The 27,335-nt window shown below is 50.2% G+C and overlaps 2 protein-coding genes across 6 annotated transcripts in view; one reads left to right on the top strand and one right to left on the bottom strand.

The window, feature by feature from the left end:
- Nucleotides 1-11,541, top strand: part of ASCC2 (activating signal cointegrator 1 complex subunit 2) — a 39,142-nt gene extending 27,601 nt beyond the window's left edge. For all 5 annotated transcript variants that reach the window (XM_082667152.1, XM_082667151.1, XM_082667150.1 and 2 more), the window contains 6 exons: nucleotides 280-399; nucleotides 7,370-7,463; nucleotides 7,549-7,679; nucleotides 8,246-8,345; nucleotides 9,575-9,654; nucleotides 10,980-11,541. In XM_082667152.1, coding sequence (XP_082523278.1) covers nucleotides 280-399; nucleotides 7,370-7,463; nucleotides 7,549-7,679; nucleotides 8,246-8,345; nucleotides 9,575-9,654; nucleotides 10,980-11,151 — 697 coding nt within the window. In that variant the 3' untranslated portion in view covers nucleotides 11,152-11,541. The remainder of the gene's footprint in view (nucleotides 1-279; nucleotides 400-7,369; nucleotides 7,464-7,548; nucleotides 7,680-8,245; nucleotides 8,346-9,574; nucleotides 9,655-10,979) is intronic.
- A 13,759-nt stretch (nucleotides 11,542-25,300) lies between these two features.
- UQCR10 (ubiquinol-cytochrome c reductase, complex III subunit X) lies at nucleotides 25,301-27,280 on the bottom strand. The gene is made up of 2 exons (XM_082668301.1): nucleotides 27,097-27,280; nucleotides 25,301-25,562 (listed from the first exon to the last, which is right to left on the bottom strand). The coding sequence occupies exons 1-2, from the start codon at nucleotides 27,244-27,246 to the stop codon at nucleotides 25,518-25,520; spliced, it is 195 nt and encodes a 64-aa protein (XP_082524427.1). The 5' UTR covers nucleotides 27,247-27,280; the 3' UTR covers nucleotides 25,301-25,517.
- Between the last annotated feature and the right edge of the window lie 55 nt (nucleotides 27,281-27,335).

Here is a 27,335-nt window from a genome sequence, read left to right as displayed (position 1 = left end):
AAAAAGAACTTGAGTGACCTCTGACTATCTCATAGGGCTGTCGTGAGCAAAACCTGTGTGAATGGCATGCAGGACCAAGGGACACTTTGTATGAGGGGTGGCCGCCTACCCAGGCAGGGGCAGGATTGGACAGGATTGGGCAGGTTTTTAGGCTGTGTCCCAGGTGTGGCTGTTGAAGGGGGTGGAGTCTCTGATGGATAGGACATGATGGGGGGAGTGGGTGCAGGTAGGCATCCACTAGCAAGGACCCCTAAAATGGATTTCTGTGCTGCCCCCCAGACAGGTGAAGCCAGACGTGACTCCCCTGCTGGCATCTCGTCACAACATCTTCCAGAATGATGAGTTTGACGTGTTCAGCAGGGACTCAGTGGACCTGAGCCGGGTACACAAGGGCAGGAGGTGAGTTTGGTGGACCGTGGGGTTCCAGGGACCCCAACTCTGCAAGTGCAGAGAGAAAGCGAGAAACTCAGAGCCCCCATCTTGATGGAATTGGTCATGGAGCTTCAGCTCGGGGCTCCCCCATACCTGGCACCCATGTGCTCCCAGCAGCCGAGCTCAGGGTCTCTAATGATCCCGCTTTAGGCTCCAACTCTGCACACAGAGTTAGTGAGTCCTCCTTTTTGACAGCAAAAGGCCAGCGGGACCAAAACCAGCCCCTCTTCCCTTCTTTCATCTTTGGAGGTGTCCACCACTGAATCCTGGGTGGGAGAGCTGGGCAGTGCTTCCCAGCAGCTGCTCCTTGACCTGAATTTTTCCATCTGATGACAAAATGAGCAAATGAAGGACCTGTCCTGAGTGAGCTTTTCAGAAGTGAATGTATTCCATTTTAAGGCCTTTCCACTTATGTTTGATCTATGTCCTTCTTACTTTTTTGGCATTGAAAAGTCCATTCATGATTTATTCATTTATTCAACAAATATTTGCCTGGTGCTTCTAGGCCCTGGATTTATTAGGTGCTGGGGATGTGGTGGGGAGTGAAACAGGCAGGGCCCCTGCCCACGTGGAGTTTGCACTAATCAGCTTGGCAAACAAGCAACATGAAATTGCAGATGAAAAAGATTCTCCAAGGTGGAGGTGCGCAGACTTCCAAGCCTCTAGTCGGGGCTTCAGTCCAGGCAGAAAGGCTCCTTGGAGAAAATGATGTGGGAATGACTGTGGAAGGACGAGGAAGGGTCAGTTGTGCAAGGGGGGCAGGAGAAGCTTTCCAAGCAGAGTGAACAGCAGGGGTGGTGGCCCCGAGGACATGGGAGCATGGTGAGGGTCGCCTGAGCCGGTACATTATATGTTTTGGCTTTGGAATGGAGACCCCTTGGAGGGGCTGAGAGTCAGCAGCCACATGGCATGATGGAGAATGGCGGGATCAGACACCGTCAGCCCTGCACTAGACCCCCAGCGTTCTCCTGCATGGGGCTGCTTCACGGAATCCAGAAATCTAGGAACTGCTGGATGAGTCCAGCCCGCCCTCTCCCCCAACACATAGATGGAGGTGGTGAGGGTCAGAGAGGAGAGAGGACCTGCCCCGTTCTTGGGATAGGAGCCTCAGTGCCAGAAGCTCAAGCTGTTCCCCATTCCCGGGGCTGTCCAACGCTAGAAGCGTGGCTGATTGCTGGCCTGGGTACCCGGCACAGGGCAACTATAAAGCCATCTGGCTGGCTGGACAGGAAGCATTTGCAAACTGCTTAGTCACACACGTTGCAACATCCCCAGATCCCAAGCTGGCGATGTTTTCCTGTATCAGTGGCCACTGTTCCAGGCCAGAATGACCCAGCCATGGGGAGAGGGGCAGACGAGGAGGGCTGTACCCCTGCTCGAAGGAGCTCCCGGCTGCCTGGCAGAGAGACCAGGTAGCAAATGTTTACTGAGCTCGTTGTGCCGGGTAGCCCGGGCAGAGTCTCTGTTCATGTGTTCATTATTTATTTATTCATACAGAAAATATTTATTAAGTGATTCACTATCTCCAGATCCTGTGCTAGAGACACCAGGAGACAAGGTGAGCAAGGTGCCCAGGCCTCATTCTCAAAGGGCACAGAGACCCTGGGAAAGACTTAGGACATTAAACAGGCCGTGACAGAGTGGAGAGGTACCAGGATGGGGCACGGAGGGACCTCAGTGGGGACCCCTGTCCTGATGCGGGCAGGGCAGTGGGGCTTAGGGCCTTGGCCCTGCCTTCACGGAGCATGTGAGAAATTAAGTAGCACAAGGCAGATCACCCTTGAGTTAAAATGTGTGTGTGTCATTAAACCAGATATGATATACTCAGTGGCTCAAGTAATAAGGAAATCTGTCCCCTTGCGTGACAGGCAGTCACAGGGTAGGGAAGTCTAGGCTTGGTTGACCTGTGGTGCAGCCATATCATCAAGGGTGCATCTTGCTCCCTCAGGGCCACTGGGTAACTGCACCTGTTTCAGCTGTGACGTCCAGAAATGACACAGCCAAGAGGAAGTCTGGACGAGGTCTTTCTGCATCTCTCTTAGAGGCCAGGAGACCTTTCCCAGAACTCCCCAGATTCCCCTCACATCTCACTGAGGAACTAGGTCACAGGGCTAAGGTCCAGGGCTCCCGGAAAAGGGGGAAGGGGGAGGACCTGAGCAAAAAGAGGGTCTGATAGGAGTGGGGGTGAGGTAAAGGGGGGTTGTTGGGTAGACGCCAAGCACGTGTGCCACAGGTGTATACTAGCTAAGGAAGGAGGCGGTGTGTGTAAGGTGGGGTCCCCTAACTCCTTTGGACTGGACAGTGGTGCCCTGGAAGATAATAAGTGTTCTCTCTCAAATTAGTTCTATTGCCAAAAATGTCTGTGCACCCTGTGTGCCTCCTGGAGAGTCACAGGGCACGTTAGTACATTAAAGGCTCTGACAAGGCCTGTAGTGAAAGAAATAGGATTCCCTTTGCTGAGCTCAGCAGGTGCCAGGTCCACTTCTGCTCATTTTCTGATTTCATGCTGACATCATCCCTGGGAGGCAGAACTAAGTCTTGGCAAGGATAAGGGGCCAGCCTGTGATCACACCACACAGGAAGTAGCCAAGCAGACTTGAGTCAGGAGGCCTGTGTTATGGCCCTGGCTCTGTTGGTAGAAGATGTGTGACCTTGGGAAGGTTACATTGCCTCTCTGGATCTCCTGATTCCTCACCTGGAAAAGGGGGGCTTTATTGCCTCTGCAGGCCCTTTAGAGGTTCAAAAGTGGGTGTCACCCCACTAAGGGCCAGTTTGAGTTGGGCCTTGAAGGATAGGCTAGAGGAAACAAGGAGGGAAAAGGTGGCACGTTTCAGGAGAGCCCACATGTTCCCTGGGCTTGTAGGAGGCCACGCAAGCAACTTGTTCCAAATACGGTCTCCGAAGCTACTGCTGCTTGACTGATGTTCTGGCTCTCAGATGGATCCTTTTTTTTTAACATATTTATTGGAATATAATTGCTTTACAATGTTGTGTTAGTTGCTGCTGTATAACAAAGTGAATCAGCTCTATGTATACATATATCCCCATATCCCCATGCTCTTGCATCTCCCTCCCACCCTCCCTATCCCACCCCTCTAGGTGGTCACAAAGCACTGAGCTGATCTCCCCATGTGATACAGCTGCTTCCCACTAGCTATCTGTGTTACATTCAGTAGTGTATAGATGTCAGTGCTACTCTCTCACTTCGTCCCAGCTTACCCTTCCCCCTCCCCATGTCCTCAAGTCCATTCTCTACATCTGCATCTTTATTCCTGTCCCCCTAGGTTCATCAGAACCATTTTTTTTTTAGATTCCATGTACATGTGTTAGCATACAGTATTTGTTTTTCTCTTTCTGACTTACTTCACTCTGTGTGACAGACTCCAGGTCCATCCATCTCACTACAGATAACTCACTTTCATTTCTTTTTATGGCTGAGTAATATTCCATTGTATATATGTGCCACATCTTCTTTACCCATTCATCTGTCGATGGACACTTTGGTTGCTTCCATGTCCTGGGTATTGTAAATAGAGCTGCAATGAATATTGTGGTACATGACTCTTTTTGAATTATGGTTTTCTCAGGGTATATGCCTAGTAGGGGGTTGCTGGGTCGTATGGTAGTTCTATTTTTAGGTTTTTTGGGGGGTTTTTTTGCGGTATGTGGGCCTCTCACTGCTGTGGCCTCTCTCGTCGCGGAGCACAGGCTCTGAATCTGCAGGTTCAGCGGCCATGGCTCACAGGCCCAGCCGCTTCACGGCATGTGGGATCCTCCCGGACTGGGGCACAAACCCGCGTCCCCTGCATCGGCAGGTGGACTCTCAACCACTGCGCCACCAGGGAAGCCCTATTTTTAGTTTTTTAAGGAACCTCCATACTCTTCTCCATAGTGGCTGTATCAATTTACATTCCCACCAATAGTGCAAGAGGGTTCCCTTTTCTCCACATCCTCTCCAGCATTTATTGTTTGTAGATTTTTTGATGATGGCCATTCTGACTGGTGTGAGGTGATACCTCATTGTGTTTTTGATTTGCATTTCTCTAATGGTTAGTGTTGTTGAGCATCCTTTCATGTGTTTGTTGGCAATCTGTGTATCCTCTTTGGAGAAATGTCTGTTTAGATCTTCTGCCCATTTTTGGATTGGGTTGTTTGTTTTTTTGATATTGGGCTGCATGAGTTGCTTGTATATTTTGGAGATTAATCCTATGTCAATTGCTTCGTTTGCAAATATTTTCTCCCATTCTGAGGGTCGTCTTTTCGTCTTGTTTATGGTTTCCTTTGCTGTGCAAAAGCTCTTAAGTTTCATTAGGTCCCATTTATTTATTTTTGTTTTTATTTCCATTTCTCTAGGAGGTGGGTCAAAAAGGATCTTGCTGTGATTTATGTCAAAGAGTGTTCTTCCTGTGTTTTCCTCTAAGAGTTTTATAGTGTCTGGCATTACATTTAGGTCTTTAATCCATTTTGAGTTTATTTTTGTGTATGGTGTTAGGAAGTGTTCTAATTTCATTCTTTTACATGCAGCTGTCCAGTTTTCCCAGCACCACTTATTGAAGAGGCTGTCTTTTCTCCATTGTATATTCTTGCCTCCTTTATCAAAGATAAGGTGACCGTATGTGCGTGGGTTTATCTCTGGCCTTTCTGTCCTGTTCCATTGATCTATATTTCTGTTTTGGTGCCAGTACCATACTGTCTTGATTACTGTAACTTTGTAGTATAGTCTGAAGTCAGGAAGGCTGATTCCTCCTGCTCTGTTTTTCTTTCTCAAGTTTACTTTGGCTATTCGGGGTCAGATGGATATTTTCCTGGCTGGTTTTGCCCCTGATTTTCGTTTCCTTCTCTGGCTCCAAATGAGGTCATGGGGCCAAAGCCACACCTTCTTGGATGGGGTACCCAGGGCACCAGGCTCCTCTGTCCTTACCTGTGTCCTCTCCTAGGACCCAGCTGGGGCAGGTGCAGTTTGCCAGGCTTCTCTGTGGTCCTGCTGGGAGCAACAAAACCAGAGGGCGCACCGTGTGAAAGAACCTCCCTACTGCCGGGACTGGGGGCCAGGTAGACCAGGAGCTGTGAGATGTGGCAGAGAGAACAGTGACAGCTCTCATCCATCCTTGGTCCCCTGGCCCAGCTCAGGGCCTGGCGCCTAGCAGGCCCTCAGGAAACGTGTGTTGATTGAATGGGTGTGCTTCTGCCAGTGGCACCAACCACCTGAACATGCTTGGCCCCTTTCATTTCCTCTCTGCCTCTTTTCTCTCCAGCCCTCAATGTGGCAAAGAGAGCCAGGTAAGGGCCGAGGCCACAGTCACACGCCCCCTTTCCTGACATGAGCTGAAAGATTCCTGTGGACCAAGATTTTTCCCTGGTCCAGACAAACGTCTCTGCACCATAGAGCCTCCATTACCCCTTCTCCAGCGCCCCCGCTAGGCCCCCTGCACCCCAGTTCATTTCTCCTTTACTTGTGTTTCCAGGACATGCTTGCCTTCATCTAGCACACTTCTGCTCTTTGCCACTAGACTGAGCTCCTTAAGGGCAAATCCAGATCTTACTCTTTTCTGAATCTCTCCCTAACCCAGCTTTAGCACCCTGCCCAGCATATAGTAGGCCCTTTATAAAAACTGTTGAAGGAAGCAAATCCTAACCCGCCATGCTGGGGGCTGCAGTCCTGACCTGCACCAGGCTCCCAGGCCAGACTCAGGCGCCTGCCCCTCCCTGCACCAAAAGCCAGTTAATAGAAGATTTTTATGAATGCTACAGACTTTGTGTCTCTTCTTTTTTTTTCCCCTTACCCTTGATACATTCCAGAGGCCCGATTTCACAGCTAAGCTGGATTTTCTTTCCTGGCATCTCATATTGATTTCCCCTGCAGGGCTAGAAACTACATTCCACAGGCCTATGTGTCTGACAAACCAGGTTTTTCTACAGATTTGCAAAACCCGGAGTCAAGAGGCCTGAGTCCCCACTATGGCTGTGCTACAGCTCACTGTGTTCCCAAACACGTCTCTCCCCTTCCTTCCCCTGCACCCGACTTTCCTCCCCTGTGATATGACAGGAGTTAAACTTTCAGACTTTTTCTTGCCATGCAATCTGACATGGAAGATTGAACTGCAGGACGGATGAGACCCTGTGCTAAAGCGGGGGTGAAAGTGAGAGACCGGGACCCCTCCTCGCCCCTCACACCCTGAGGCCGCCTAGGGCTCCCCTGAGCTCACTAAGAAAGCAACATGTGGCCTTGCTCTTTCTTCAGTTTGTGTTTGTTTTAAAAGATTTGGATAACCCCAGGCCCCTCCTTGGAGTAACCAGGCATTTGGCAGGGGGCTTACTAGCCCTCTCTCTGTGCATTTACGTGCATAGATAGGTATGTGCCCACAAGAGGAGACAGTTGTTCTGGTTTGCTTTCTGCTTTTTATACAGATGGGATCATACTGTGCATTTTTCTCTGCTTGCTTTTCTCCTGGAGAATGTCTTAGATTTCTTTCTCCATCAGCACAAATAGATCACCGTCATTCTTGAGAGCTGCCGCCCAGCATTCTGTGGCACAGAGGGAGCACAGGTCCTTTGGCCGTTTCACCCGTGATGGACATGAGTTGCTCTCCATCTTTCACTGTTAAAAACGGTGCTGAAAAGAAAATCCCCAATCAGACCTCTGTGCGCACATGGCCAGTGTTGCTCCAGGGTGGACGCCTTGAAAGGGAGTCTCCCAGCTGAAGGGGGGGCATTTTTTCCACGTTAATAGCTGCTCCTGGGGTGCCCTCTAGAGTGGCTGGACCCAGTCACATGGGCACCAGCAGTGGTGAGCCCCACGCCCCCACCAGTGCTTGATCTCGGTTTGTGGCGGCCTGAGGCGGGAAGAAGTAAGCCATGGAAGCTGCAGCCCCTTCCCATGCCTTCAAAGCCTAATGGTTTTTCTTTGTGTCTCCTTGCTGTTCCCTCTCGGTGCCAGGAAGGAGGAGAGCGCGCGGAGCCTGCTGAACGACAAGCGGGAGGTGGTAGCGCAGCGGCGGCGCTACGAGCAGTACAGCGTGGTGGCAGAGGAGGTAGGCGTCCCCAGGCCACCGGCCGTGCTGCGGGGGGAGACCGGCCAGCCCCGGGCCCCTCGGACCCACACTTCTGCCGTCTCAGGTGCCAGTGCAGCCAGGGGAGGACTCGCCTTACCGCAGTGACGACTACGAGGATGAGTATGATGACACATATGATGGCAACCAGGTGGGCGCCAACGACGCAGACTCTGATGATGAGCTCATCAGCCGCAGGTGAGGCTGTCAAATTCCAGGGGCAGAGTGGCCTCCCGCAGCCTCTTGTTTATACAGATGTGGGAGCCAGGGCCCAGGTCACGTGAGCAAGTCAGTGGCAGAACCAGGGCCCGAACCCAGGCCTCCTGACTCCTAGTCCAGTGCTCCCTCCACCCCAGCCACCCCCTTGGCCGGTTGGTCCAACCTACCCTGAGTGAGGCAGCATTTATTGGGTCTCATGCAGGAGTTTTACATTTTTCTTCCTAATTGCAGAAAACTTTTCCCAATGGGATCTTATGGAGATTCCCCAATTCCCCGGTGAAAGCAGAGCTGCCCTGACTAGAGAGAACTGGAGACTCCCACAGCCCCAGCTCAGGCTCCCCAAAGCCCCCACGTCAGACCCTGGTACCCACACAGAATCCAGGGGCTGGAGCAAAGCTGGCTTCAAAAGCACTTTGGTTTTTCCCGGCCTTCTGAGCGCTTCCCCGTCCTGGCAGCCCCTCTCACCCAGTGGGGTTCCCCCTCCCTGAGGCTCACTCTCCAGGTTTAGTCTAGTCTTTGATCTCACTTTCTCTCTAAACCCTCAGGCCCTTCACCATCCCTCAGGTGCTGAGAACCAAAGTGCCCAGAGAAGGGCAGGAGGACGAGGAGGAGGAGGAGGAGGAGGCTGAGGACGAGGCCCCCAAGGTACCTCCTTGGCAGGTGGCAGGTGAAGGGGAGGGTACACTTTTGAGAGGTGAATCGGGATCTGTGCCCCCCTTCTCTGAACCTGGCCTTGAGGCGGCTCCAGCATTACTGCCAGGGAGGGTGGGGGTCCCTCTGAGCCCGGGATGTCTGCTTGGAGAGCTGCTAGCTTAGAACCCGCCTCTGCTGCCCAGTGAGGGCCCAGAGGATGGATCAGAGGCCGGGCCTTCGAGCTGCTGGGTTAATTAGGCCTGGGGCCCAGGAGAGGGACAGCTGTTGGCCTCTGTGCCCAGGTTGGCAATTCTTGAAATCAGAGAGGCGTTAGAGCCCAAGGGCCCTTTGGAGGTCATCTGGGACGATGGGTTTGAAAATTCAGTTTTTTAGCCACTAAACTTTTTCTTCAAGTGAAATCTTAACTAGAGCCTCATATAAAATAGATAAGAGCAGCGCTGCTCAGGTTGAATGGGGCAGCAGCCTGGGACCCCTGGATCCCCCCCCATGTCCTCCCACCAGGGTGACAAATTCAGACATGTCCGGGGCCAGGCCACCAACGTAAATGAGTAGCGGGGCCTGATGGAAACTGAGGTGGGGGGACACACGTGCCTTGCCCAGGGGCTCCTCAGCACTGTGGAGGCCCGGACCCTCCAGGGCTTTCCCTTCTTCCAGGCAAGGGATCAGCCTGGATTTTTATGTCAAATCCTGAAGTTTTCAAAAGTTACTAATTCCCCTTGTTTTGTTGTTGTTTTTGTGAAACAGCCCGGGCCCCCAAAGCCTGTCTGTGGTCCTTGGGTCCCACTTTCTCCCGCTAGTCCAGTCTCTCCCCACCTTGGCACAGGGCAGGCGCTCCCACAGCCCATTGCTTATGGCGCCAGCGGGGAGAGGAGTCAGCTTCCAGGGCGCTCTCTTGGGTTTCCAGGCCCCGTGTGGTCTCTCATGGCGGCCATCCTGGCCTTCCCCCATTGCTCTCACCTGTCATCATCACGCTCCTGCTATCATGGAGCCATCTTTAGCTACCTCTCTTCCGGAAATTGGTGGGAGGGTCAGAGGAGGGGCTTCTGGTGGAAACCTTGGACCATAGCAAGCCAGCTGCATTCTGGGGCATTGCCCAGCCGCACTGTGGCTTAGCCCCACTCCTGGCATAGGGGTGTCACCAGGATTGGGCCAGGTGCAGCCTCACCTCAGCTTAGGGAAATGGAGCAGCTCATGATTCTTTTCTCCCCTCCCCTCCACAGCCTGACCATTTTGTGCAGGACCCTGCAGTGCTGCGGGAAAAAGCAGAAGCCAGGCGCATGGCCTTCCTGGCCAGGAAGGGGTGAGCATTTAATAGGCTGTGTTGGTGGGAGGGGGAAGCCCAGCCAGCCACACAGGAAGCCCACACACAAACCCCAAGTGCTTTACATGTGTTAATTTAGTTCTGGCAACAGACCTATGAAGTAGCTACTATTACCATTATCCTTGTTTTACAGATGAGGAAACTGAGGCCCCGACATGTTAAGTAACCCGCCAAAGGTCACACAGCTAGTAGGTGGCAGAGCAGAGATTGAGTCCAGGTGGCCTATCTCTGGGGTCCACACTTGTAACCATTACTTGATAGACACTACAAGGGGTTTATCACCCAGTGTGGGAGCATGACGTGTCCACGGCTCGCTGGTGTCAGGCAGAGTGTAAAATCTGGGAGAGCCCAGATAGACAGACAGGCACATATCCTTTATGGCCGAGAGAGGCATGTTAGGGACGGGGCATGTGAGCTGGGCCCTTAAAGGTGGAAAGTGTGCAAAGGAGTTTTTCATGTGAGGGGAAAGAGGCAAGAAAGCTCAGGGTGGTCAGGGAGGGAGGCCTTCGGAGGGGAGCTGGGAACAGGTAACTAGAGACTCCTCTAATTCACCCCGTTGTCTTCCTGGGGGTGGGGTGCAGTCCAGAGGGGCCAAGGACCTGCCCCAGGTCCCTCTTCCACTTAAAGCCAAGCCAGGGGTTTCAAGCCCAGTCCCCCATCCTGGCCCTGGGACTCCCACAGCCCTGCGCACTGGGTGCAGGGGGCCTAACCAAGTGGGGAAGACATTGGATCTCATTCTGAAGGCAGCCGGGAGCCACAGAAGGTCGTTGAGCAGAGAACAGAGTGACTCTGACCTCTGATCCATCACAGAGCCCTGAGCACAGAGCTCTGGGTAAACCCAGCAGCTGATGTGGTCTGAAGAGGCCCAAGGTCATATCTGAGTGTACTTGGTCTTGGGAGGCCACCAAGCAAGGCCCTGGGGTGTAGAACTGGAGTCCTACCTCATCTGTATCACGTGGCCCTGGGTGGAGAAGAGAGGGGCCCATCCCCAGGCCCTCGTCCTCTCTGCACTGTGGGCTGTGGTCAGCCCACTAGCTGGTCCACCCTCAGATCTTAGCCAGAGGCCCATCGGGAAGCAGAGCTCAGAGGAGAGTAAACAGAGGGCACGGCGCTGGCTGGAGCCCCCACAGCCCTGCCCCTGCCGGGCTCCATTTCTCCTCCCCCTGGAAGCTGGGATGGGGGTATCCTGGCCCAAGCTTTGGGTCCTCTCAAAGGGACCTCCAAGGAAGGCAAAGGGCTCTTCCCATCAGGGCCTCCTCCTTCGCCTGATGGGTTCTTGTGGGGGCGGGTTGTTCCTCCCTCAGGTACCGGCATGACAGCTCGATGGCAGTGGCTGGCAGCCCCCGGGGCCACGGGCAGAGCCGAGAGACAACACAGGAACGCAGGAAGAAGGAATCCAGCAAGGCCACACGAGCCAACCACAACCGGAGAACCATGACTGACCGCAAAAGAAGCAAAGGCATGATTCCATCCTGAGGCCGCTGCAACAGGGCCAGCTGGACCTGCCAGGCTGAGGTACCATAGCCTGGGGCCTCCTCGCCAGTTGGCCCCCTGCCAGACCCCAAGTTCAAGTCCACCCCTCGACAGCCTCAGCTTCGCAGCCCCTGAGAAGGCTGCCTCGTTGTCTGCCAGCCAGCCATGAGCGCCATCCTGCAGAACACACAGTGCCTTATCCACAGCAGAGGAACTGAGCGGCCAGCGCACAGGTGCAAGGGACGGGGTTGGAGCCCCAAGGCCAGCCCCCAAACCTCGTGCAGCCGGATACCATGTCCCTTTCTCCCTGGACGGCAGGAAACCTGTGTATTCAAAAACAAAAAAAAAACACAAAAAAAGCCCTGCGAATAAAGTTTTGACCCTTTCAAGAAATGATCCGTGCCGGGCCTGTGACCCACTCCCCCTGTGTCCCAGTGCTTCGATGACAGCCACCGTCAGGAGAGGAAGGCGGCAGGGCGGTGCTCTTTTCATCAGCCTTTCATGCTTGCCTCTTATTTTCACCCCTCCTGATCTCGCTCTGCCTCACTGTGTGGCCCAGAGAACATCACTCCCTTCTCTGAGCCTCCGGTCCCTGCCTGCAGAAGCAGGGGCTGAGTGTGTGAGGCCCTGCAGTCCTTTCTGTGAGCTCGTTCAGTCCCCATGACTGCCACCCTAGGAGGTAGGTAGGTACGATTTTCAGCCCCATAGTACAGATGAAGGAGGCCAGGCACTGAGAACAGCAGGTGGCTGTCCGCCCACAGCTAGGAGGTGGGAGAACAGGGATTGGACACCCAGTCTGACCCCTGGCCTTTTCAGGGTCCTGAGCCCCCACGGGTGGTGTCATCTCCATCTCATAGCTGCCCAAGGATGGTTGGCCAGTGGCCGAGCCAAAACCAGAACTCAGTGCCTCCTGGTTGCACAGACGTTCCATTAAATCCTCCAAAATCAAGGGGTCGGAGACAGGAAGAAACAAGTGACGATGTCACTACCAAGTCCTGTTGAAGCGAGTGGGACTTGGGCCTTGTTCCTCAAAGCCCCCTCCCAGGCATGGCCAACCAGCTCCTAGCATGGCCGCAGCTGCCAGACGTCCCGATTCTTGGGCCACCCAGAATGTGGCTGATCGGTGGCGGATCAGCAGCAGGGCATTTGCTGGGCTGACCCCCCGCCAGCCTGGCCCGGAGTCCATCACTGGAAGCCAGGGCCCCTGCTCAGCTGGACCTTGACAAATCACCCTAGATGCTAGTGCAATTTATTTGCACGTGGTTAGGATGAGCATCTGAAGCAGCGAGGCAGACAGGCACTTGATGAATTGGTTTTGTTAGGTCAGCCTGCACAAGTGGAAATCAATAGCAATTCCTCTGTCGCGCCAGTTCTCTCGGTGTGTTTGAGATGCAGAGTAGATATGGGGGTGGTGTCCTCCCCTCGCGCTGTCAAATTAGCTGAGATCAGGCCCAGGGACAGCCGTCTTGACAGGCAGCAGGAAGACTCTGTTTCCTCCTGGAGGCATTTGCCAGGGACCCAGCTCAGTGGCAGGCCCATTTTTTTTCTCTCTCTGAGCTGCTCAAGCCCAGCCCTTGGCCCTGGAGCGAAGTAAGGTGGGTTGCGGGGGGCTCCTTCGCTTTACCTGCCTTACCTGTTACTGTTTATACAGCCCCTCACACCTTCACTTGTCATCTGTACCTCCTGACCACCTGGAGTTCAGGCTTCACGTTAGCGTCCTGGTTTAAACGATTTGAGAAGACGGGGGATTTTTGAAAATTTCCAGAATGTAGTGCCAGGTCCAACTTAATCTCCCTTGAAGAATCACCTCAAGGTGATTTTCCATTTCAGATCATGAGGGCATCCTTTCGGGCTTGCTTTGGAAACAGCTCAGGGGTCATCCAGAATAGTGCTGGCGCACGTACCCCTTCACCTCTTGGGGCCTCAGTTTTCCTACATATAAAGTGGGTACATTGGACCAGATGAATGGTTTCCATTTGGTGCCAATTAGATCCACCGAGGAGGCCCCAGGGTTTAAGATGGGCAGCACTATAAGTGAAGTGGGGTGGAGGCACCCCACTCACTCACTGGGCCCTACCACCCCCATGACTGCTCCTAAGCAGGAATTTTCTAAGTGCCTTCTCTGTACCCTGGCAGAGAACATGACTATCACAGGCATTTCCCAGGAAGCTTTTAAGACCTTGTGCCTCCAAGAGGACATAAGATTTGAGTGTCTTCGTCTCCAGTCCATGATTGGCAATGACGGTGGACGTGTCAGTTTGAACGGTGCACCTGTGCCTCTGTGAGGTGGGTGGGCAGAGCCATTCAAAGGGGCCCCGGCAGCCCAGGGAGGGCAAGTAACATGCCCGGAGCCCATGGATACAGATCCTTTCTGAGTGGCCCTCTGAGATGGCTAGGTGCAGTTTGGAAGAGTAAATACTTGGCAAGAAACTGCCTGTCCCAGCCACACCAGAAGCTTGGGTTAAATAATACAGGGAGAGAAACAAACAAACAAAAATAAAAGTTAAACCCACCAAAAATGCAGGGGGGTGTTGTGTAGCCCTTTAACATGATGTCAATGAATACTTGGTAGCAACATGAGAAACTAAATATTCAAGAATTTTTTTTTTAATTTAAGAATAAATGTGAAAGCAGAATCCATGGTAATGCACCATGATTGTGAAAATGTTAGAAAAAATTTTTTTTTGCATTTTTCCAAGTCTGGAAGGGATTGTGTGTAACTGAAAATGATGATAAGAGCATGGACGACAATGGTGGTGAGACCACAATTATTTGTAATTAGAATAAAAAGCACTTAACTGTGGCCAGAGTTTCTGCCTGGCTCATTCCTTGCATTATCTTGTTTAATCCTCACACAGGTACAGATGAGAAGACCCGAGGTACAGAGAGGGTAGGTGGCCTGTCCAAGGTCACACATTTAGCAAGTGACTGAGGGAGGATTTGGTCTCAGGATGTCTCCTAAAGCCGACTCTGAACCCCAAGCCACCTACCATTCATTACCCCCACACCCGCATCTTTTTTTTTTTTTTGCGGTATGTGGGCCTCTCACCGTTGTGGCCTCTCCCGTTGTGGAGCACAGGCTCCGGACGCACAGGCTCAGCGGCCATGGCTCACGGGCCCAGCCGCTCCGCAGCATGTGGGATCTTCCCAGACCGGGGCACGAACCCGTGTCCCCTGCATCGGCAGGCGGACTCTCAACCACTGTGCTACCAGGGAAGCCCCCGCATCCTGTTCTTACAAAGAAAGAAAAATACAAGTAGTAGCTGCAGAACAAGAGGATGGGAAATGCCATTTCAGCAGACCGAGCTGATGGGACTCTGATTACATGTATGTTGGACTGTTTGATATTGTCCCCCAGATCTCAGATGCTCTGAGTTCCATTTTTAAACTTTCTATTTCCAAATTCATGTATCCTTTCCTCTGTGTGTCCAGTCTGCCATTAAGCCCACTGAATGATTCTTCATTTTTGTGTCCAGTCTCTCTAGGGCTGGAGGCTAAGATGGGGCTAGCAGAGGCTGGGGAGCACTGAGACCTGGGAGGGGGCCAGGAGGTGGGAAAGTCAAGAGATCCAGGGTGAATGTGGAAGGGGGGTGCAGAGAAGAGGGAATGCAGTGTTAGACTGCAGTTTAGAGGTCAAGCAGGCTAAGAATGGGGCTCACTGCACAGCTTTGCCAGGAAGTCGTGGGGAGATAGCCAGTGGGAAGAATGGGAAATGAGGAAGAGGAGGCAGGAGAGTGGGCCCACCTAAGGAGGAACTTGGCATCAAAGAAAAGGAAGAGGGGGCTCAGAGGTGAGGAGGGAGTGTTGGCATCCAGAGCATGTTTATGGGATCTTCAGAAGGAACTGGGGAGGTGCCTAGGGGACCCACCTTGGGGACGCTAGTCCCCAGGGAGGGGAAGGGTGGAGCCAGAGCCCCCGTGGAGCTCTCAGAGCAGCCCAGTAGAGCAAGGGGCATCAGCTCTTACCTAGATCTCTGTGCCGGGGCAGCAGGGAGGGGCCTTGACCTCAGTCAGAAGCTATTGCAATTCTGCAGGCTGAACCGAGATGAAAGATTCAGTCTAAAGGTTACCATCTCCAGTCCTGTGTGTGTGTGTGATGAGGGGTGGAGGGATTGTAAAATGAGCATTAAATTCCAACTTCACATCATACTAGAAATTCTCTTCCAACAATCGATAATCACCAAGAGAATTTTACACAGACTGGCAGAACTGGAGAGCCTTAAAGGGCATTTAGTCCAGAGTTCTTCAACCCATTTAAAACCCCTAACCTGCCCCAATCTCAGGCCCTGGGATTTTGGATTCCACCTCCTCCCCGGGGGATGGGGAAGTTTGCCCTGCTTAAGAATTCACTGGGCTCCTGGGGGTCTCTCCCAGCCCTGGAGGTGGTGTGGAGCTTCACTTGCTTTGGTCTGAATTACAAAAACAACGGGTCCTTAATTCTAGTTCTCCACGTATGAAATTATGACATTGAATATGCTCTGTCTGGCTGCGTGAGCCCACCCTCAGCAACCTGACATGTCCCTTAAGTGCTCTGCCATCCCAAGGGGGTAATTATGGTTTTCTCCTCCTTAAAGTGGTTTTCATAGAAGATCCTGGCAGAAAAAGAGCCTCCAGCAGGATGAGCACCAATCATTCCTGTACACTTAGGAATTTTATTTACAGAGATTACACGCAGGCACCCACCCTGTCTCCCATCTCATGGTCTGATCTACTTAGCATTCTTTCACATGCACGTTCCCAGGCCTCACGTGTCCATCCTTTTTATTTTTAATTTGCTCATAAAGGTGGCCAGGGGTGGTGAAAAAAAGCACTGGATGGAGGGTGAGAAGGCTGGGGCCCAGGTTCTAGACTTCAATAAGCTGTGTGACCTTATGTCAGTCACTCGGACTCTCTGGGCCTTGATTTCTTCTTGTGCGAAACAGGGATGATCATTCTCTAAGCCCTCTTGCCTCGTGGGGACCAGTAACTGTGAGGGTCAGATGAGGTCACAACTGGGGGACACTCTGACAGCAGTGAACTTGTTCAGTCGGGAAAGAAGAAAACTGGGGGGCAGCCCTCTCCACTCTGCATTTGTCCAGCCCTGCATTACTCTGCTCTCTTTTAATCACCTTGCCGCAAACCTCTTTGCACAAATCACCTGTTATTTCCAGGGGAGGCACGTTTCTAAACGTGGGATTCTGGGGTCCCAGGGCCACGAACAGTTTTAGAGCTGCCTCTATCTGTATTTTTGCTGACAGCTCCCACCAGGAGGACAGAATCAGGGACGGCTTTTTCCTCCGTGGGCAAGTTCTTTCATGAAACAGCCTTCCCCACAGGCCCCTGCCTCTAGGGAGCCTCGGGAACAGTCGAGCTGAGACCCCTTTGGATGGGAGTTTGATTAGTGGCAGGTGAGGCTGCCGTCTCTTCCTGTGACAGGCTCACCAGGTCCACATGATGATGGGCAGAGCCCCGCCCCCAGGTCCAGTCAGCCTCTGTCACAGGAGAGGAGCAACAGGTGAGGACCAGCTTGGTGACCTGCTAAAGGGGATGCACGTGGCTTGTTACACCTTGAAAACCAGACTCCCCCTCTCAGGAGGGGTCCGCACAAAAAGGCATTGGTTCCTCCCTGAGAGTCGTTAACTCAGAGTAACATGCAATGGCCAGGCCAGAACTTTTCCTTGGGGATCTGGGGCTTCTGAATGGCCAGTAGCCTATTTTGCTTTTGCCATTCAGAGCAGGGGCCAGGCTCTGGGGTCAGAAGCCAGCTGGCCTCAGCCACTGTCAGTCTGTGTGACTCTGAGCAAGGTGGCCTCACCTCTCCGAGCCACAGTTGTCTTGTCTGTAAATTAGAGATGCTGGCAGGATGGCTGGGATAAGGCGTGTACAGTCGTGGCCTGCTGTGAGGTGGCCAGTGAACTCGCAGGGCCCTGCTCACAGGGACCCAGGTGAAGGGTGGCGGGTGCCTCCCACCAATGCTCCAGCCAGCTTTCTGGGCACCCCACGTCTCAACCCCTCAGCACAGCTGCCCTGACTCCTCCAGGGCAGTCTTCCCAGAGGCCTCTGGGCTCAGGATGACCTAGACACACAGGAGCCAGAGAGAGAAGAAGACAGGTACAAGTCAGCCTGGTAAGTGTGTGCTGGGTGCCCTGGGAGCCCAGAGGAGGTGTCCAGGGGACTGTAAACTACCTCACTGAATCCTTGAAACAAAACCAGTGATAGGTGTGATTATAAGCCCCATTTAGCAGGTTAGTCGCTTGATAGTGGCTAAGTCAGGATTCAAACCCAGGTTTGCCAGCCTCCAAAGTCCCTATTTTCAGCCTCTTGGTTTTCCTACTTCTCCATAGCTTGGCACTTGAACCGGAAGCCACGATACTCTACATGCGGTTGGCTTAGCATGAAAAAGAGGACCTATCACCTCCTTCGTTCTAAATACCATACTTCTGATGATACAATCCCTCTAATAGAGTCATTCCACTGACAGAGGGGCAGGGGAAAGGAGAGGAGAGTAGAAAGCCAGTCAGGACCTATTTTCCAAATCCCTACTCTGCCACAGTCTCCCGTCTGCCAGTGGAAGGAAAGGATAATCATTGGACGGCGCAGTTTGAAGGAGGGGTTTCATAAGGAAAGCTTAGTGAACCAAGGAGACAAGGCATCTCGTGGAATTTCAGCCCCAGGGCAGGAAGTGGCTTCTCTGTTGGAAGCCTATACAGGAGGGAGACAGAAGTCTGCTTCGACATCAGGAAGGAAGGAAGATGGCCGGAAGCAGAGGACTCTGTTACACAGTGAAAGGTGTGGGGAAGAGATAAGGTCTGCCTGAGGAAGACACGAGGCTGCTGGGTTTACAACAGTGCTAGAGACACCGAAAACAAGCTTGTCAAGGGACACAGAGGGGAACACAAGAAAGTGATCCATCCTCAGAGGGATGGAAAGGAGGTAGGGAACGTGGTTTTAAAGCAGCTGGGACAACGGTGGTGTCAGGGAGGGGTCACTTGGATGATTGCGTGCACCAACAAAGACCCAACGCAGCCAAAAATAAACAAATAAATAAATTTATTAAAAAAACAAAAAAAACAAACAAAAAAGAATGAAATCCAAACTCTTTTAGTGTGGCCTACAAGACCACACAGCATCTGACCCTATCATTCCCTCTCTTCCTTCAGTCCAGTGACTAAACCAAACTCACATCTACCTCAGGGCCTTCGCACTTGCTGTTCTCATTTACAGGAGTGCTCTTACTCTGGGTCTTTACCTGACTGAGATTTCTATTCAAATCGCAGCTCAAATGTCATCTCCACAGAGAAGACTTCCTTGACCATTTAATGTTGCTCTTCAAACCTGAGTCACTCCCTATATGTTACCCAGTTTTATTTTCTTTCTTTCTTTCTTTCTTTCTTTCTTTCTTTCTTTCTTTCTTTCTTTCTTTCTTTTCTTTCTTTCTTTCTTTCTTTCTTTCTTTCTTTCTTTCTTTCTTTCTTTCTTTCTTTTCTTTCTTAACATCTTTATTGGAGTATAATCACTTTACAATGTTGTGTTAGTTTCTGCTGTATAACAAAGTGAATCAGCTATATGTATACATATATCCCCACATCCCCTCACCCTTGCGTCTCCCTCCCACCCTCCCTATCCCACCCCTCTAGGTGGTCACAAAGCATGGAGCTGATCTCCCCTCCCTGTGCAATACAGCTGCTTCCCACTAGCTATTTTACATTTGGTAGTGTACAGATGTCAATGCTACTCTCTCACTTCATCCCAGCTTACCCTTCCCCCTCCCCACGTCCTCAAGTCCATTCTCTACGTGCTCAGACATTTTAAATTCATTGATTTCTGTCCCTTCCTCAGAAGACTTCAAGCTCATCTGTAGGACAGTCCTTGTTCCTTGTTGGAAGGGCTGGCTGTGTTACAGGATGAAATCTATTTCTTTTTAGTAACTTACATTGGCCTCCCTCTACCTTCTTACAAAAGCAGTAACATGCTTGATGTGGGTCACACAAATAAGCAAAGAAAGAAAAACCAGCAGAAATAATCGCTGTTAGGATTTTAGTTCTCATCCTTCTAGCATTATTTTAGAAAAAGGAATATAAACATTGGTTTTCTACCAAAATGAGATCATTCGACACATGCTGTTCTCACCATTTTTTCAGTTAATAAAACATTGTGAACATTTTTCCAGTTCTCGCCTGCATCCTTTAACAGGCAAAAGCATGTCTAGTTATCTTTATTTTGCAAATTGGATCTTGCAGAGCCCCAAGGAGTGGATGCAGGTATACACGGCCCCGAGGACTCCATTAGGACAGCATTTACATCTGGTTTCTCCCTCTGGTGGCCCTATTTCCTATCCTTCCTTTGTCAACCTGAAGGATATTAACCCCAAGGGCACTCCTTAATAAACCTCCTGAACCCTAACTTCCAGCCCAGAGTCTGCTTCCCAGGGAACCCAGCCTGTGATAGGTGGCATTCTTGTGTTTACCGTGGACTAGCCTAGAATGTTCTGAGGGCTGGGCCTTCCTTCTTTCTTTGAGCTGCCAGGACAAATTGGACTCCATCCAGAGCTGAAAAGTTTTGAGCCTTGGCAGGCTGCCCTGGAGTGCCAGAAGTTTCCAGGGTAGCCCCTAGTTGGGTTAATTAAGCAGACAGCTGGGTGAGGATTTACGGTAAGTAATCTTTACTCCCCTTGACACCCCTCCAAGATGACAACATCTCCAGAAATAATAAGAATCATAGCTGTCATTGTGAATATCACAGTGAGTATTTTACAGATGAGGAAACCAACTCAGAGAGGGTAAGTAACTTGGCTGAGTTTACACAGCTAGTGAGTGGTGGGGCTTTAATTCTAACACAGGACTGTCCATTCTAAAATTAGTGCTCTTTACACTTCACTAGAGCTATTCAATAGGAATAATATCAATAATATGACCTTTTGGATTGTTGTTATTGTTCAAATTAAATGACATGTGAACTGCTGAGCACTGAGTACAATGCCTGGCTCATAGTAAATGGTTGATAAATGTAAATCATTAATCATAACCCCACCCCCACCCCAGGGGCTTCCCTTTCTTCTTAGAATGAAATCCAGGACTTCCCTGGTGGCGCAGTGGTTAAGAATCCGACTGCCAATGCCGGGGACATGGGTTCAAGCCCTGGTCCGGGAAGATTCCACATGCCGTGGAGCAACTAAGCCCGTGTTCCACAACTACTGAGCCTGCGCTCTAGAGCCCGCAAGCCACAACTACTGAAGCCCGCATGCCTAGAGCCCGTGCTCCACAACAAGAGAAGCCACGGCAATGAGAAGCCCATGCACCACAATGAAGAGCAGTCCCCGCTCGCTGCACCTAGAGAAAGCCCGCGTGCACCAACGAAGACACAACGCAGCCAAAAATAAACAAATAAATAAATTTATTAAAAAAACAAACAAAAAAGAATGAAATCCAAACTCTTTTAGTGTGGCCTACAGGACCACACAGCATCTGACCCTATCATTCCCTCGCTTCCTTCAGTACAGTGACTAAACCAAACTCACATCTACCTCAGGGCCTTCGCACTTGCTGTTCTCATTTACAGGAGTGCTCTTACTCTGGGTCTTTACCTGACTGAGATTTCTATTCAAATCGCAGCTCAAATGTCATCTCCACAGAGAAGACTTCCTTGACCATTTAATGTTGCTCTTCAAACCTGAGTCACTCCCTATATGTTACCCAGTTTTATTTTCTTCATAGCCCTTAACATGAGCTATAATTCTTATTTACTTTCTTGTTTACTGTCTGTCTCACCTCCTAGAATGCTTAAGCTCCAAGAGGGTAGGGGTCTTTCTGGTTCTCCACTATTTGCCCAAGGTCTAGGACAGCGCCAGGAAGAATAGGCACTCAACAGAGATGTATTGGTTGAATGAATGAATGAATGGTTTCTACCAGTTTGGAGAGATGTTTCTGAATGCAAGAGAGAAGCTAGAGGAATAGGACATCAGCACAAAACTCTTTGCCCAGAGAGCAGTCCTACTTGCTCAGAGCTATACCAGATGCTAACTTCTGAAGACAATTTCAGAGACCTTCTGGAACTTGCTTTATGAGGGACCTAAGCAATTAGCTTTTCCTGACACCTGTGCAAGGGGACCAGGTGCAGAGTCCTTGGGGCTTTCTAACTGTAAAGACAGCTCTCATCTCCAGAACATGCCTCCGGCTGAGCTTGGGACAGAGGTGAATTTTTTCCAGTAATAAACAGCTTCTCTGCGTCAGTCTGAGGAGGGTGCTAATCCTCACTTCCCCCACCTTCGGACAGACCCACCCAGCCCTGGGTAGGTCCAGCTCCCATTTGGCAGTGCCAATCAAGGACAAGTGCCCACTGGGACCTCAGGAAGAGGAGCCCTGGGCCACCCAGCAGCCGGGTTCCAGGCCTGGAGCCAGGGCTGGGGGCTCACATTTTTCATCTCTCTGTGATCAAGCTCTCTCCCCCTTTTACTTAAACTCCCACATTATGAAGAGAGTACATGCTTGATGCAGAAAACTTAGGAATCATGGGGAAATACAATGGAAAAGAAAATAGTTCAGCCAGTTCACCACCGTGAACAATTTGGTGTGAGCATTTCCTTTTTTTTTTTTTTTTTGGCCACACCTCACTGCTTGAGGGATCTTAGTTTCCCGACCAGGGATTGAACCCAGGCCCACAGCAGTGAAAGCGCTGAGTCTTAAAAAATGTATCATGCTTGGGCTTCCCTGGTGGCATAGTGGTTAAGAATCTGCCTGCCAATGCAGGGGACATGGGCTCGAGCCCTGGTCCGGGAAGATCCCACATTCTGTGGAGCAACTAAGCCCATGTGCCACAACTACTGAGCCTGCGCTCTGGAGCCTGCAAGCCACAGCTACTGAGCCTGCGTGCCACAACTACTGAAGCCCATGCGCCTAGAGCCCGTGCTCTGCAACAAAAGAAACCACGACAATGAGAAGTCCGCTCACTGCAAAAAAGAGTAGCCCCCGCTTGCCACAACTAGAGAAAGCCCGCGCACAGCAATGAAGACCCAACACAGCCAAAAATAAAAACAAATAATTTTTAAAAATGTATCATGCTTTATAGGAATTTGTGACCTCCTTTTTTTCACTCAGCTTTATATTTTGACTGTTTTATCTAAGCATTTGCCTTAAACATTTTTTAATGAATTGCTTTCTTTGCTATAAAATATTTTTATTAGAACGTCAACATCTGCTTGTTGCAAGAAAAAGTCAATCACTGTTGCACAAAGTGAAGGTTGTTTGAAATCCTAGCCCTCAGGTGTGTGTTTTCCCAGGAAAATTTAGTGCACATCCTGCAGTACTCTGTGTGTACCCTTATCAATGTGTGTGTGTCTACATAAGTGAGATCAAACTAAACAACTAAACATACCGTTTTGCAACTTGATTTTGTTTTCACTTTTTCTTTTCAACTACACGCTGAGTCACCTCAGTCTTTTTTTTTATTGTCTGCATAGATTTCTGTGGTATGAATCTACCTTGTATTTAACCACTCCCCTATTGAAAGGCATTTTTCTTCTTTTTTAATTCCAAACAATGCTCCAATGACTTTTTGTATGGGTTCACGTGCACATGGGATTCTGGAGATATTTTTCTAGATGTGGAAGATCAAGGTCAAAAGGAACAAACATTTAAATAAAATAGATGTCGACAAAGTACCCTCCAAAATCACTGTCCCAATGCCTGTGGGCAGTGCCTACTTCTTCACTAAAATACTGGTGCTGCTAATCTTTTCCATCTTTGTTCATTTGATGCACAAAAAATGGTATTTCATTTTGTTTCTTTATTAGTGAAACTGGGCCACTAGTTTTCATGTTTCTTTTCATGTTTGTGGCCATTTGTATTCCTTTATTTATTTATTTATTTTTTGCGGTACACGGGCCTCTCACTGCTGTGGCCTCTCCCGTTGCGGAGCACAGGCTCCGGACTCGCAGCCTCAGCGGCCATGGCTCACGGGCCCAGCCACTCCACGGCAGGTGGGATCTTCCCAGACCGTGACACGAACCCGCTTCCCCTGCATCGGCAGGCGGACTCTCAACCACTGCGCCACCAGGGAAGCCCCCATTTGTATTCCTTAATTGCCTATTCCTGTCATTCACCCCAGCTTCTATTTAGTCTTATGGATTTGGAAGACTGCTTCATATTAGTGAGGTTGGATATGCCATGTTTGTTGGATATTTCCTTCATATTAATGAGGTTGGATATGCCATGTTTGTTAGATATTGTCTCCCAGTTAAAACTTGGTTTTAAATGACTGCATATTTCACCTCAATAGTAATTCCTATTTTGAATATTTCATCCCCCCCCACCCCCGCCCATTATAAACAACATGATGAACATCTCTTGTGGACCTTCATTTATTTAATTTTTTTTTAGGAAAAGTTGCTAGAAGTGGAATTTATTGGATCAAGGGTATGTATATTAAGGATCTTAATACATATGTACAAAACATCCTCCAGGAAATAGTACCACTTCACACACTCTTTCCGGTAGTGCATCTGTGCCAATTTTCCATATCATTTCTTTTGGCTGCGCCATGCAGCATATGGGATCTTAGTTCCCCCACCCAGGGATCGAATCCATGCCCCCTGCAGTGGAAGCGCGGAGTCATAACCACTGGACTGCCAGGGAAGTCCCCCTCTGGTTTTTAGGGAAGAATCCTTCCTTGTCCCTTTCCTTGCTTCTGGTGGTTGCTGGCAATCTCTGGCATTCCTTGGCCTATGAAAGCTCAACTGCAATCTCTGTTGCTGTCTTCACATGGCCTTCTTAAAAGGGCACCAGTCATTGGATTTAGGGCCCACCCCAACCTATTACGACCTCATCTTAACTTAACTAATTACATCTGCAAAGACCCTAGTTCCAAATAAGGTCACATTCTGAGGTTCTGGGTGGAAAATATTCGATCCCCTAAAATAAGTAAAACAGGGATTATTTTAATGTTGGCTCTTATTGAAAGGAAATACACACACAAACAACCTCAACAGCCCAGAAATGCTGATGATAAATAACGGGGCGTCTTTTTTTTTTTTTTTTGCTGGGCCACAATGCATGCAGGATCTTCCCCGACCAGGGATCGAACCTGCACCCCCTGCAGTGGGAGCACGGAGCCTTAACCACTGGACCACCAGGGAAGTCCAGTAAAGGGCATCTTAATGTAGAATGGCTTAGGAATACGCTTGCTGCTTGGGCTGAATGTGCCCTGAGACAAGTGATCAACTAAACTCATTCTAACTCTGCTGCCCTGAGCTCGTCATCAGGTGCTCAAGAATAATGTAGAATAACTCTTCGAGAATGCTCCCTGCTTTATTGTTTTTCACCAGCACATTGCCCTCAAATCGTTGGGAACAGTGTAAAGTAAGTGGCAATCTTCAACCCCCAGAGTGTTCCTCTATTAATGCTGAAATCATTCTTAGAATCAGTCTTAGAATGAACCTCTACTTTGGTTCAGGTCTTGATTTGGCCCCCAGAGCTGTACTACCTTTAGCAGGTCATGATTTCTCGAGGGCCTGACTTCATCTTCATTAAGATATGCCTCAGGTACGGCAAACTGGGCAATTCCTAGGTTCTCTCCTACCCCTGTGTTTCCTGACCTGACTCTTCCCCATTAGTTGATGGTGGTTGATCCAGCTCTGGCCCAATCATGCCAAGCTCCAGGTGAAATATGGCAGACAGGTGAGTCACTCATCTTCCCAGGCCAGTTACCAAACAGAACTGCTCTTCTCCTGTTCAGCACATCCCAGTGCTCTCCATGGCTGCTCCCAGCCATGCTGCATGTTTTCCAACGTCCCTTACAGCCATCAGAAGATGAGCGGTGGCCCAGAGAGGTACGCCAGCTTACCCAAAGATATTCAGCAAGTTAAAGGCAGAATGGAGACTAAACCTTCAGGCCATGGTTTGTTCCCCCGCTGGATCCACAGAGCTTCCCTAGGGCCAAGCCAGTTAGCTATCCTCTGCCTGACTTAAGAATGGAGTTATTGGTTTAGAAGCCAAAGCTGAAGATAACATCACCAACTCTAGCTCATGGTTTGAAAACTATAATTCTTCTTTGGAAGTTAATGGGAAACCCAAAATAATGGAATCTGCCCTTCAGATATTCGCAGAGGACTTTGAAGTGGTGTCAAATAACTGTTAAGTGAAGATCAGGTAGTTAAAAAGCACCCCATGCAGAAGCAGGTCTCAAGGACAATTTACATTTATTTGTTGATGACTGACTAAACATACTTCAAACATAGCAGAAGTTAAAGAGTGTCAGGTGATGTCATCTCATGCCAACAGCTAAAGGTGGCCCGTGTAGAGTGACATGAGCTTCATCTTCAAGCTGAGGCCCTGACTCTGGGCAAACAGCTGGTGGGTGGACCTGGTCCTTCTGGCCTGGATTGGGGCCTCCAAGGAGCTACGCCTTGTTCTCATACTTGTGCTTGATGTGTTTCCATAGCTTCTGCATTTTAAAGACAAGAACCACAAACTTAGTTTTGCTTCTCACATTTTATAACTCCTCCCACTGCCCTGGTCTCTAAAACAAACCTGAGAGAAACATGTAGCACATGCTGACAGTTTGCAGTGGGCAAACTGGAAGCAGTACTAGGCTTGATGTACATTCCTAACATTTACAGGATGCTCTGATGCTCTCAATCAGTGTGTGAAGTAAGTGGGAAGGCATGATCTCACTTTACAGGAAACAGGTAGAGAGACTGAGGGACCTACCCCCTGAGCATACAATTATTAAGGAACAGAGGCTGGAAAATGTCTCATTTTTCAAATCCCAGGTATTACTCAAGAGGTCCTAAGTGCATGGTCCCCAAATACTGCACATTGAGCCATTTTAAAAATTTCCTCAGACCTATGATCATTGGGTGAGGAACTAGCTGTATTCTCATTCCTAAAAGCAACAAAGATGGGTGGGTTATGACAACATCCTGAGATGCCTTCCCCACACATTGGAAACAGCCAGAGGAACTGCTTGAAAATGAACAGTAGCAGCACTTTCATAAGGGCAGAAAGTTGACCTGGCCACAGGCAGTACATCAGTGGACAGAGCCTGCCTGGGCTGTAGGGCCAGACCCCTTCAAGTTAAAAACAGAGTGAGTGGTGGCACAGGCCTTATTTGTCCAAGACCTTCCCCAGTATGAGCCACAATTTAACGACAGAAAGCAGGCAAGGCATCCAGCACAGTGCCTGGCACACAGTGAGTCTAAAAAGTGTTGTTATGCTCTATCTTATGCTTCCACTTTCTCGTGAGGAATGTAACAAATGACATTTTTTGGGAGTACCACCTACCAGGTACTGTGGCACCTTGCCTGCATCTCATATAATCCTCACAATAATTCCCTGAGATAGTTGCTATTATTATCATTTCTATTCCACAGATAAAAGTGAAGCTCAGACAGGTTAAGAAACTCGCCCACCTTAACGCCACAGTTATTAATTGATAAGGCCCAGTATTCCCATCCAGGGCTCTCTGATTTCATACCCACCCTACTCTTAACCATTATTAATATCACCGCTGACAGCATGGAAAGACTTTGGAACTGAAAAGTGCTATCTGAAAAGGCCAGCCACGGTATCTAAAGAGTTGTTCTTTTCACGACGGTCGCCCGCTCAAATCTGCCCTTGAAACCTTCAGACGAGATAGGGGGTCCCGGGTCCAGCCCTGACTTGCCTCTAACTCCCTGGTGATGTAGCGCTAACAAGTCCTTTGCTCTCACTAGGTTAGTCTTCGCTTCTGCAAATGGACAAGTGGGTGTATGGGGCGGAAGACAGCAATACTTAAAACCCCTGCAAAGTGGGATCTATTGACCCCGTTTAACGTTTTAGGATTCACACCGGGCGGAGCGGACAGACGGCAGTCTGCAGACAGAAGACACCCAGGGATCCCCCCCCTCCTCGTAAAGGTAGACTGAATCCCGCCCCACCCTCACTCTCACTGTCACCCCTCAGAGGGGCCCAAGGTCAGGATCGGCCCAGGCCCTCACCCCTTCGTTGATGTGTTCGTAGATCGCGTCCGCGCCTTGATCGAAGGCGCGCTCGAAGAACAGGGCGCCCACGGCTATGGTGAGGGCAAAGGTGGAGGTCCTGCGGAACAGCACGGAGTACAACCTCGCAGCCAACGTCGGGCCCGCCATGTTTGTCCGCTGCCGAACTAGCGCCACCGCGCATGCACCGCGACCGAGCTGTCTCTCCAAAGGTCCTCAACTTGAAACGCTTTATGGGA

Source organism: Grampus griseus (assembly GCF_964374135.1).
Source record: "Grampus griseus genome assembly, chromosome: 12".
In the NCBI taxonomy this organism is placed as follows: domain Eukaryota; kingdom Metazoa; phylum Chordata; class Mammalia; order Artiodactyla; family Delphinidae; genus Grampus; species Grampus griseus.
The sequence above is the reverse complement of the archived record's forward strand: the minus strand, read 5'-3'. Positions and strand labels throughout refer to the sequence as shown.